Here is a 12,475-nt window from a genome sequence, read left to right on the forward strand (position 1 = left end):
TGAAAGGCTGGATTCACAGGTTAGGATAATCACCTGGGTAGTGTCATTTCCAGGAGTTGTAACATTACAATGAAAGCTAAATGTCTTAAATAATGTTGGTGAGCTAAGTCAAGATGTGTTATTTTTATTTACATTACATTATTTACATGTTTTTCATATTTACATGTCATGCTCTCGACTAGATTTGTCTCAAGTTCACAGTAAACACAGCCTTTCTAGGATGCTCTATTGATCTTGATGTGTTGGTCTGTCTGTATCCTGCTGTGTCAGATTGAACCATCACCTTGTAGGCTGGCTGATGCTGTATGAACTTACTCAGAATGAATTGTGAGCTTTTGGCAACCTGCAGCGCTCTCGGCTATCTGGATGGAGACACCTATCACAAGGAAGCTGATTGCTTAGGTAAATATTGTCATAAACAACTGATTTTCATTCACCACCAGTGGGAAGGGGGATATATCGATGTTGTGGAGCTGGAACAGAAATTCATTTGCTCCTGTCCTCCTCCTAACTGTTGTGTTTCTGTGTTTTGCAGAGAGTGTGAAAGACTTGATCAGGTATTTACGCCATGAAGATGACACCCGTGATGTCCGCCAGCAGCTGGGTGCAGGCCAGATTGTACAGAATGACCTTCTACCCATTATCATTCAGCATGGACAAGAGAAGGCCTTATTTGATGCCTGCATCAGGTATAAACCTTAACATGAAACTTCCAAATTTGATATGTATGCTCATGAATATTTATGACAAATCATCCCTTCGTTAATACATCATCATAATATGGTCTCAAAGTGGATTATTGATACAGCAATGCCAATATTTTGATACACTGTTGTTATACTGATATTAAGTATTGTTTTATTAAACATATTGTCTTTAAATTTTAAACTTTTTTTCAGTTTTTGATTGAAACTATAAAAGTAGTTGAATTAGAAAATCTGTCGCTTACATGACTCTTCTCTGTTTTTTGTTCCTCAGGCTCATGGTCAACCTTACTCAGCCTGCCATGCTTTGCTTTGGTAAAGTCCCTGATGACCCCGTGTTCAGACATCACTTTTTGCAAGTGACATCTCATTTGCAAGCCTATAAAGAGGTATTGTGATCACAGTGTAATTGCGATTTGTCATTTTACATTTTCTAATATGTGATGATATTAGTTCAGGGAATGTTTATGGGCTGAATAAGAGCTGTCATGCTTAAAAAGGCAATCATTTAATGCTCCGCTTCCATTTTCAGGCATTTGCCAGTGAGAGGGTGTTTGGCATTTTAAGTGAGATATTATATAACCTACTTCAACTGGTGAGTATTTCATTGGTAAAAAGAAACAAAGATTACTTTCACCACACCTGTTTCCTTTATTATATCAACAAAGTGGTTCTGTTTATTTGTGTGTTTCTTCTTGTCTATCCCCACTCATCTTGTTCTCTTTCAGGACTGGGAGCAGAGACAGGAGGAGGATAACCTGCTGATAGAAAGGATCCTGCTGCTGGTCAGGAATGTGCTTCATGTACCTGCAGATCCCTGTGAAGAGAAGGTTTGACTTTCACATGAATGCCACTGTGATCATATACAAGAGGCAGAGCTTAATCTGTCCAACACTGTCAGAGAGTCAAGCTGTCTCTCCCCTCATCTCACCTGTACTTGTTCTGTAATGTCTGTCTCTCCTGTAGAAAGTGGATGATGATGCCAGCATCCATGACAGGCTGCTGTGGGCCATTCACATGAGTGGTTTCGATGACCTGGTCAAGTTCCTAGCGTCAGCTCAGAGTGAGCAGCAGTGGAGTATGCATGTGTTGGAAATAATCTCCCTCATGTTTAGAGACCAGGTTAGGCTGAAGAATTTCTTGGAGGTACACATCCATATCTCAAACTGTTCTGTGTTTGAGCTCTTCTCCTTGTTTCCTTACAGACGCCAGAAGCTTTGGTGTGCGCCGGTCAGGCTCGTTCAGCAGAAGAGAAGCTGAGAGACTCTCAGGAACTGGAGGCACTGAGGCAGAAAGAGCACGCAGCGAAGCGATCCCGCACTTTACAAAGAGGAACCAGGTACAAAGAATCTGATTTTGAATCTGGGTTTTGTCAGATATAAAGGAAAGCCCTACCTGCTGTAATACCGGGGTTGTAAACCCAATCTCTAATCTCTTCTTCTTTCAGACATTCTCGCTTTGGAGGGTCCTACGTTGTTCAAGGCCTCAAGTCTATTGGAGACAAAGATGTGATTTATCACAGAAATCTTCATCATGTGAGTAACTCCTGTAGCTCATCTGTGATCAAACAGTCTTGTATTGTTTGGTTGTTTTTTTTTTTTTAAAAAAGGGCTGCTGAGGCTCAGAGGTAGAGAGGGTTGTCCACCAATCAGAAGATCTTCCAGATCTTCCAGTTTGCATGTTGAAGGGCAAGAAGCTGAACCCCAAATTGCTACTCAAGATGTGCCTCAGAGTGTTAATGTGTGTCTCCTCCACAATTAGATTCCTCCTGTATGAATGTTGTGTGAATGTGAACTTGGTGTTAAAGCACTTGGAGTGGTTGAAAAGACTAGAAAATACAAAAGTTCTGTCCATTTACAATTTAATTTGATATGAATCTCTGTTTTTTTTTTTCTTTAGTTCAAAAGGTACACTCATGACACAGGCAAAGCAGTGAAACGTGTTCCCAAGAGGAACCGACAGGCTCAGGAATGTAAGGACAAACGCCGTTCAGCCTTAAATGTTCGACTCTTCCTGCGAGAGTTTTGTGTCGACTTCTTGGAGAACTGCTACAATCACCTCATGTACCTCGTCAAGGTCAGCTGCTGTAACATCAATGACTTGTTTTTTGTAGCATCAATACAACAATGACCCTTATTGACCCTTTTTAAGTAGTAGACAAATATGCCATTGATAAGTCTATTTATTAGTAACACATTTCAAAGCAAGAGACAAAGTAAAGTTAAGCAAAGTTTATAAGATGCTAAAATACTAGATGAATATGATATGAACCAAGAGAGAGCAAACAAAAACATTGCAGTCCATGTACTTTTTTCTGATCTAATGTTTGAGATATATAATAATTAGAAATATGATTAAAATACTGATACCTCTCTACAATGAAGTCACAAATAAATCCACATTGAAGAGGATGTTTAACACACTTATGTGGAATAGGTGCCTCATAATTAAATCATTCATTAGGCTTGTTTTATGCAACACAAACTACAGTACTCTGAGTCTCAACACTTTGTACGTCTTTGTCTCTCCTCAACAGGAAAATCTAATTCGAGAACAAACTCAGCAGCATGATGAGACGTACTATCTGTGGGCGCTCAGCTTCTTCATGGCCTTCAACCGCGGCAACGGTTTCCGTGCTGACTTAGTTTCCGAGACCATGTCCATCCGTGCTTTCCATTTTATCGAGCGCAACATCACCAACTACTATGAGATGATGCTCACAGACCGGAAAGAGGCCACATCCTGGTCACGCAGGTAAGATCATCAAGGGGGAGGTTAATAGAAAGATGTCAAATCCATGCATTGGTCCCACTCTGCTCACTTGTTCTTTCCAGGATGCACCTGGCATTAAAGGCATATCAGGAACTGCTGCTAACTGTAAACGAGATGGACCGCTCACAGGACGAAAGCATCCGTCAGAGTTCCAACGTTATTAAAAGTGAGATGCTAACAGCTCTTGTTCAGAAAGATAACAATATTCATTTGAAATATGAAAAAGGGTTTGTATGTAATTGTAGCGCTAGTTGCCTCATCTATTAACCTCCTCTCTTTAGGCAACATATTTTACTTGACGGAGTACAGGGAGATTTTCCTGACCTTGCTGAGGAAGTATGATGAAACCAGACAGCCCCGCTCCTACCTCATAGACCTGGTGGAGTCGACTCATCTGTTCATGCGCATGTTGGAGCGCTTCTGCAAAGGTCGCAAAAGCTTGATGGTTCAGGTAAGTTCTCGTGCTAAATTTGTAGTGTGTGTTAATTGTTCTCCTTAATATCTGCTTAAAATATTAACATCCAGCTCTGTTAACTCTGCAGAAGAAGAGGGTGAGGCGGAGAAAGTCAAGAGGAGGAGAAAAGCCAGCAGCCGCAGAGACTAGTCCAGAGGCCCTGGCAGAGACCTGGAAGGCTGTAGAGGAGGAGATGAAGACTTCTGGGTTTCAGGTCAGTGTGAGAATCAACCTGCACAAGGGAATATTTGGCTTTAAAGAACATCTTCAAAGTTGCACAACAAGGATGCTTTTTAAGGAGCCCAATTTACCAACACTGAATACCACCTCGCTGTCTTTTGTGTGCAGCTGTCAGAGTCTTTGACTGAGAGCATCGTGCCATTTGATGCCACGTCTGAAACTCCACTTGAGGAGCAGCGGACTGAGGCCATGGTGCGGGTGCAGGACGCCCTGCTGGCTCGACTGGGGCCAGAAGCACTGGGACTGCTACGTGCTGCCAGGTCAGCGAGACGCCATCAACCCCTCAGACTAATTACACATGTTTAGTTGTTTAAGTATTTTACCGTCTTCTTGTCAAACGCAGGGAGGTGTGGCCAGAGGGCGATGTGTTTGGCTCACCTGATGTGGAACCTGAAGAGGAACTGGAACTCCTTAAGCAGATATTGCACGCCAGTCTGCCAAGTAAAGTTTTAGAATTAATATCTACGCGGCCTTCTAAATCAGACCTATGCAGAATTCAAACCCCGACTTTTAATTTCAGGGTCATCTCCTCCTGAGATTGTGTTAGAGGAGGAAGATGATGCAGCAGAATTAGAGGACGAAGAATTGGAGTCTGTCCAGGTTTCTGAAAGCGAGTTCAACTTTCTAGACTTTATCAAAAGGTGAGGAAAACGGTTTAAAAGAAATACACAGTAACCTTCCATGGCGCAGCCTTCCTAATGGGACATGTCACCCTTCTCTTACATCCCCACAGATTTGCCAGCCCCAATATTGTGCAGCCATACCTCCTGTTATTAAAGTCCTACTCCAAAAACTCGCCTCACACAAACCACTGCATCGTTCGAATGCTGCACCGCCTGGCTGTCGACCTCAAAATGGATGCCCTGCTTTTCCAGCTGTCAGTCTTCAACCTTTTTAACAAGCTCCTCAGCGACCCCGCTGCAGCTGCTTACCAGGTACAGTAACGACATGAGGAAAAACATTCTTCAACGTTGTCAAGCAAACGATTGGCAACATAAGGTCAACTGTAGAACAGACGCTAAAGCTTACCTTTTACTCTGTCCTTCACAGGAACTGGTGACCTTTGCCAAGTATGTGCTGAAGTGTTTCTTTTCACTGGCGGCACAAAACAACAAGGCATATGTTGAGCTGCTGTTCTGGAAAAATGTGGGCGCAGCGCGAGAGATGACTGAAGGCTACAGCAAAGACGGGTTGGTGCCCTTTTCGTTTTTGTGTTTCGTCAGCGTTTGTGTGTGTCGCATTTCATATTAAGATGACTGTTGTTACCACGTTACAGGTAAAATATGAGCTTCTGTGAAATTGTATGACCTTATTTATAAAACACATGGCATTTACATTCGTTATAAAAAGTCGTGGGTTCTGCAGTTTGAAATGCTGAATCTTGTCCTAAACATGTCAGAGAGGGAAAGAAACCAACGTGGACAGAAGAGGAGGAAGAGGAGCTGCGCACGCTTTATGAGGAGCATCGGGATTCTGAAGGTCTGCTTTCATTTTGTTTGTTGTATTATAAGTTACAAGATGCACATGCACACTATGTACTTTGGTCTACATTCTGTCATCGAGTGTTGATTCTTGTGTTCAGTGCCAGATATAGTGGAGACTCTGCTACCATTACTGAGTAACAGCACCCGCACTCGGCGCCAGGTAGTGACGAAGCTAGTGCATCTGGGTCTGGTGGACAATGCGAAGGAACTGAAGAAACAGAAGTATGTGCTCCAGACAGAATGAGTCATATGTTAATGTTATGAGCAAATCTTAAGAAATACTTGTTAAACTTTCTTTTACAAAAGGATAGGTACCCGGATCGTTCTCTGGACTGAGGAGCAGGAGCAGGAGCTGGAGATGCTCTATGAGGAGTACAAAGACTCTGACGGTAATGGACGTCATATTATCATTTTGTAGTGAATGAGAGGAAATTTGAGCAGCCTTCCACTTTCCCCTTTTTCTCAGAACACTTAATGGTTCGCGTGTTGACTCTGTTTCGTACCAAATCTGTATTTTCACAGATGTGCTGGGTAATATCCTGAAGAAGCTGACAGCCAAGCGGTCCCGTGCACGTGTGGTGGACAAGCTGCTCAGTATGGGTTTGGTGTCCGAAAGACGAGAACTTTATAAGAAGAGGAGTCGCGGTGCTCAGGGGAAGAGCTCCGGCAAAGGAATGGTAAGGTCAATTTAGGTGAGCTTTGATCTTTTATAGTAAAACTATGGATCGGGTTAAAGGCATTTTCACACCTGAAGTTCTCCAATTAGTCAGAGTTTTTCCCTGTGGAAAAAAACTCCTGGAAGTAAACACAGAGTAAAAGAAGAGCAGACTTCTGTTGTTCTGTTTGAGGAATATATTAGTGTGCCACTTTCCAATTTCACAATGAAGGGACAACTACATGGGATGATCTTGGCCCTGGTAATCTTTTATTATCTTTTATTTAGACGCAAGAAGGATCAAATTAAGATGAATCTATACAGGATACAATACAAGAATAAGGATACATAATAAAAATCACAGAGAATAATCAATTCTATTTTAATAAATGGTGTTTGTACAATAATGGTCACTCTTTGTCTGCTACAGACTGAAGAAGAGTTCTTAGAAGGACTTACACAAAGTTTCCCAGATGATCCTGAGGACAGAGATGATGAAAATGAGGCAGAGGACGAGTCTGAAGAGAGTGAGGAAGAGGAAGATGAAGAGCAAGAAAGGGAAAAATCACAAAATGGAGGAAGGAGGAGCCAAAGCCTGCGGTCCCCTGTAGAGAGGAGAGCTGATGTGGGCACCACGGTGTACGCTCTACAACAGGAAGGTGAGACAAAGTGATAAAAACGGCCGTGTTCACTGATAGTCTGTGTGTTAAGTTTTTATTTGAAAACATTTATCTTAAAAACTGCAAGAGCAAAATATTCTTCTATTATGTATTCTTAGGATTAGTCTCACGCTGTTTTTTTTTTTTTAATGACAGGCTTGTCTGGACCCATGTTGTGGCTCCAGCGATGTCTGAACAGAACAGCAGAAGACCGTGAAATGGATGGTAAGTGCAACTGTCCAAAAAAAAATGTGTCCAATCAGTTTACATGTTATTTTTTCATTTCAACTAGTGCTGTTTGGTCTGTTAATTGAATTGTGGCCCACTCACCAGGTTTGTCCCAGGCTGTGCCACTCGTTCCTCTGACAGAGGAAAATGAAGAAGCCATGGACAACAAGAGCTTCAAGAAGCTGTTGCGCAAACTGGGAATACGAGCGCCTGCAAATGAGCAGGTGCGTGTTTTAGTTAAAGGCATTATGTTTTCAGGTCGTCCATCCATCCCATTCTTGTGGACATGTTATTTCTGAAATGTCTTGAAGGAATTTGTTTAATTTTGGCAGAAACATCGACTTGGACTCAAAGATAAAATGATCAGATTTTGATGATTGAATGATTAGATTTTGGCCATAACCTAAGAATTCCTACACTAATTATAACAGAATTTTACGCAAATGTCTAAAAGGATAAAACTATGAAGTGATGACATTTTATATCCATAAGTTCAAAGGTCAACTTAATAATAAAGTTCTACAAAAACTCTGGCAGCCTAACACCATAACTCAGGAACAGAGGTGGAGATTGAGTTTCACATTTGGTCGGATGAACTGAATTGGTGACACTAAACTTGGGTCTGGACAGACAGATGTTAACTGCAACCTGAATGGCTGGTGGAAGCATATAGCCATGAGGCAGTAATTCTACTTTTTGTGATATTTGTACACTAATTACAGCCCTTTAACCTGCTTTTTGTGCTTTTGTTTGAGACCGTGTTGGAGTTTTTATGTGCAAAATAGATAACTAATGGATTAAAAAATACCTAATGGTAAAGTACTAAACAGCTGGTACTTTTAACTACTCATTCATTGTATTTATTTGTCACTGTTCTGTATCCAGGAGTCCTTTTGGAGGATCCCAGCAAAGATCAGTGCATCCCAGCTCCGCAGTGCAGCTGCAGCTCTTAGTCCAAGAGAGCAAGACGGCTCCGGGAGTCCAACCAGAGAATCCCAGGAGGAGGTCTCTCATGAACAGAGAGCAGAGGCTCTGAGAATGCTGCTGCTCACACGCAAGATGAAACACCACACCTCTGAGCAAACAGGTATGTGTGGGAGGTTCATGTCCCAGAGTGTCTCAGATGACAACAGTTAATTACAGCTTTGTCATGTAGGTAAGAGTTAAGTTACGTGGTGCAACTTGCCTCTTCTGTAGCCAGCTTTGTCTAATCTAGTAGCCAAGAATGTGGTATTTTGCATGTTTAAATGGGGAAACGTTTATGCTTCACTTTCTTGAGAATATAGCAGAAATCCTCTGCAATGGCAATGTCCTTCACAGTCAAGTGTTGAAGTTTGGAAAAGGAAAAGTAGGAATTCACTGGCACCAGGTGAAAGTCACACATAATAGGATTCATCTGTTAAAAAGATGGTGAAACTGCTGTAGAAGTGAGATTGGAAGCCACTGCGGAGCCGGTGGGACACATTCACTCACATATTGGTGTTGGTAAATCATTTAAAGATGCAGCATTTTACACTGTCGGCTTAAATCTGATGACGTGTCTTGGACTAAGATGACTTTGTTCATACCTTTTAACTTTTTGTTGTTTTTAGCTCCTACGTCAGATTTCACTCCTACTGAGGATATAGATAGTACAGTTGAGAGGTGAGGTATCGCTCTATGTTTTTTGTTACTACATAAAGCCAAATCCCAGCTGAGAAATTACTGTTTAATTAGAAATACTGTTTGTTCTTAACCTATTTCTGGTCGCATCAGGTCCCAGGACAAGACCTCAACAAAAAGAAGCAGAAGCAGAGTGCTGGACGATGAAGAGGAGGAGAATGGTATTTTACCGCTGGGAATCAAATGAGTATTTTAATGCACTAGTTTAATAATAACTAATGGGGAACCCAGCTAGAAAACTTGTGAAACTAAAATTTAAAAACAGGTTTTACGTCGGCACTCCTTATTTCATGCTAAGCTTACCATCAGCTCTGATGGTAGTTGTGTTTAAGCACTGTGGCTCACACATGGCTGTCTTTACAGAGGAAGACTCCACTGCAATGGTTATGGACACCAGCGGCGATGCAGATTCAGACAAGGAGGACATCTCTGCTCCTGCGAAGCGCCGACGGAAGATGGTCTTAATTGATGAAGAGGAAGATGAGGATTAGTTACTTTCTCTAATGGACTATAAAAACTGCAGACAGGGGAGACATAAAAGTCACTCACTTTGCTCAGAAGTGGATGCGGCCCTCTGGAGGGCTGCAGACCAGACAGTGAAAACACTGTTAATGGAATACCAAACAACCCAAAGAAATAGGCCCTTAGACCTGCCCCTGTGGACACATAGATCCCATTAAGAAATGTCCTGTTGTCATCTCTTTTGTAAGCTTGATTAGTGTCTTTATGTAGTTACGGTTTATATTTAGTCGTTCTTTTTCTCCTTCATTCATCCCCAGCATGGACATCATACAGATATTTCACTGTTTGAGAAAGTTTCAGATCACAGTACTGCTCTGAAAGCTGCAAGTTTATCTTAAAGCTGAAGGTTAATTGTCTCCTTGTTTCTATAAAATTGGTTGCTTTTGGTCATTTCTTATGCTAACTTTGTATTTCAGAATAAAATTCATGAGTACTTATTAATAAAAAAAAAAAGCAATTCTGTCAAAATAGTGGCTCATTTTTGTTTTGTCATCTTGTTGCACTGCATCATTTCAAACACTAGAGGGCACAAAAATATTGAAGTATTACCTTTTTAAGTTAATGAAATAATTCTTTGAATATGTAGAATATCTACAGTAATTTGAACTCTTGAATATGTTATTTGCCCCTTAAAATTGAGTTTTTGAACAAACCTTTTAATAGTTTGTACCTCTGCAATGAGAGAGGACAGGCTCAATGAAAATAGATTAAAATTTGTTTGTTAATGTTTCTGTATTAAATGGCAAACTAATGTCTTCTAAACTGAGCTTCTTCAACACAGGGACCCTGTATCCTGTGTGTTTGCAGTCGCTGCCTGCAGTCATCCATGTTTTCCAGCTGTGTCGGGGGTGGTCTCTTGTCCTTACATCTGGACCATGTTAGTAACTTCCTGTCACAGCATCTGCTCTGCCCCCATCCTGCAGACCTGACAGTCCACAGACACCACTGTGAGTTAAGCATGAGAGCACAATGGTGGGTGGGTATGTGTATCATGAGGTTAAAGGTATATCACTTCCTCTGCACAGAGAAATACCTAATATGTCTCCATGTAATAACCCAAACAGGCTTAGGCAGCCTGTATATTGAATATAGAGGGATGACTCATTGTTTTGTAACCAACATAAAAGCAAATGCCTGCTGGCTGTATTGCCAAATATTGGTAACAGGCGCTTTATACAAGTCATTCAATCATGCAAACTTTTATTAAATGAAAGCCATGCTTTTGTTAGCAACAATGAAAACATGCCTTTTCTTTTAAAAGCAACAAAAAGTGATGGAAATCACCCTTGAGTGTTTGAGTTGACACATTTTCCTCAACAATCATATCTTTAGGGCTTAACACTTTAAATGTATTACTTAGTTGAGGGTGTGGGTCTAAAAAACGTGTGTTTCAAGTGAATCTAAAACTCATCGCAGACCGTTGTTTCTTATGCGCAAATGCATCGTTATTTGTTAAATCGTGTAACGGCTGTATGTAGAAAACCTATGCAGTGAATCCTGCTGTAACAGTCTAATATTGAGGTAAGTTCTCTGGAAAATGTACACGTCTGTTCAGTTTGTGAGGGGGTGGAAAAAAAAACTGCCTGATTTGTTTGTCAGATAATTTCTTTTCCCCAGGACTGGCTTGGATTGTAACTGAGCTTCATGTTGCAACACAGCTTGAGGCACGAAGCCTTTACCTCACAACTATCTGGTTCCCTCTGTGTGTCAGGTAGTTAATGTGGGAGTATGTGAAATGTCACTGAAGATCAAAGATATTCTTTTTCCTTTGCTTTGTTTGCTTTTCTGTATGTATGGATCACACTCTGGAAGGGAGAGAACAGTATCTTTATTCATAGTGCTTGATGTTTTTCTGATAGAAAAACGTGACAAATTAGTGTGGGGCTCGTCAACAATTACATCACTTCTTCATTAGGGAGAGCACAAAAATGGTTCAGTTGCTATTGCTAAATCCTGGAAATGCATTCACAGGTGTTACGTAAAATAATGTGCCAGTGAATACTGAAAGCGCTGAGGCATTCTGACGCATTGGAATTGGGAAACCTGCAAGCAATGCCAAGTAATTATCTGTCAGGAAGTCAAACCCGACTGAACAGATGATCTCCATATGCAAATATAGGGGGTGAATATACTGCAAATGGTAACAAAGAACACCTGTGGGTGTAGTTGTTGTGCTGTTAGTGCGGTACCCATACAGTCTATGGATGTGGCTATAAATAAATAAGACCCCATCTCTGGTACAAACACAATCACCACCACCCCCTCATCTGGTACACCCTGTGGTGAGAATGAGTGGCCCCACTTCGGTGTCAGCACTGCCAGCTGTAGCTCATTTCCCTCTGAATGTACCAGTACAGTCCACTGGGTCCTCTCACCCGTTCTTTCTCTTTGGACACCGCAAATTCCCAACCGTCTTCAGTGTGTAACTGTATGAATAGAGAAAGGAGAAGAGAATGAACAGGCCTGCAATATATACAACTTGTCTGCCCTTCAGCATTCGAACACTAGTCACTGTCTTCACTCATCAAACGCTGAGTACTGACAGTTTTGTATGTTGTGCATGTTATTAAATCAATGAGTTTTAATTGTCTGTGTTAGTTTCAAATATGTGTAGGCCTACCCAAGGCTCCATAGAAAGTAACATCCTTACTGTGAGTGGATTATCTTAGTAAAATAAAGTTAAATTAATTGAATAACTCTATAATTGGATTTTGGCTTCGAAGCTGTGCAGCACATTTCGAGAAGGTCAGAGGTCCTTTTGAGTTGTTTACTCAATAAACTGAGCACAAAAAGTGACCTGCAGGAGGGGGATAAATCTGGCAACCCAAAATGTTGCCTTATTGGTTTAAGTGCTCTAAAAAGCATTCAGAAATGATTTATTAGTTATTAATAAAGCCATAAATTACAACTTATGGACCATTTTAAATTGTGCCTTATTGGAAAGTGAAAAAAGTTACAGAAGTTTTAAATCAGTAAAATGAATCCACCATCATTCTTTATTCTTTAAAGTGTGTTATTGTATGCGATGTTAACTGTTTCAGCCAAACATTCAAAGCTTCACCTTGCCGACATATTGGACGGGTAAGACTGGCCTG

The 12,475-nt window shown here is 41.1% G+C and overlaps 1 protein-coding gene across 1 annotated transcript; it reads left to right on the plus strand.

The window, feature by feature from the left end:
* The first annotated feature begins 305 nt into the window (after window positions 1–305).
* On the plus strand, window positions 306–9,794 carry timeless (timeless circadian clock). Its single transcript, XM_070845477.1, has 29 exons — window positions 306–402; window positions 536–689; window positions 979–1,093; window positions 1,237–1,299; window positions 1,433–1,534; window positions 1,671–1,826; window positions 1,910–2,043; window positions 2,152–2,239; window positions 2,604–2,780; window positions 3,241–3,458; window positions 3,539–3,642; window positions 3,758–3,927; window positions 4,019–4,144; window positions 4,279–4,430; window positions 4,514–4,611; window positions 4,691–4,811; window positions 4,904–5,105; window positions 5,221–5,360; window positions 5,570–5,649; window positions 5,753–5,876; window positions 5,961–6,043; window positions 6,177–6,331; window positions 6,740–6,968; window positions 7,125–7,193; window positions 7,302–7,420; window positions 8,082–8,283; window positions 8,789–8,840; window positions 8,952–9,019; window positions 9,222–9,794. Exons 1-29 carry the CDS (start codon window positions 306–308, stop codon window positions 9,347–9,349), a joined length of 3,726 nt encoding a protein of 1,241 aa, XP_070701578.1. The 3' UTR covers window positions 9,350–9,794.
* Window positions 9,795–12,475: the final 2,681 nt, after the last annotated feature.

The sequence above is a fragment of the Pempheris klunzingeri genome, chromosome 2, assembly GCF_042242105.1.
Source record: "Pempheris klunzingeri isolate RE-2024b chromosome 2, fPemKlu1.hap1, whole genome shotgun sequence".
Classification (NCBI taxonomy): domain Eukaryota; kingdom Metazoa; phylum Chordata; class Actinopteri; order Acropomatiformes; family Pempheridae; genus Pempheris; species Pempheris klunzingeri.

Excerpts from the sequence above, each read along its gene's own strand:
- timeless (XM_070845477.1), top strand. The coding sequence starts at position 306 with ATGAACTTACTCAGAATGAATTGTGAGCTTTTGGCAACCTGCAGCGCT. Across the intron at positions 5,106-5,220 it reads CCGCTGCAGCTGCTTACCAG|GAACTGGTGACCTTTGCCAA; the intron begins GTACAGTAACGA and ends TGTCCTTCACAG. Across the intron at positions 6,044-6,176 it reads GGAGTACAAAGACTCTGACG|ATGTGCTGGGTAATATCCTG; the intron begins GTAATGGACGTC and ends GTATTTTCACAG.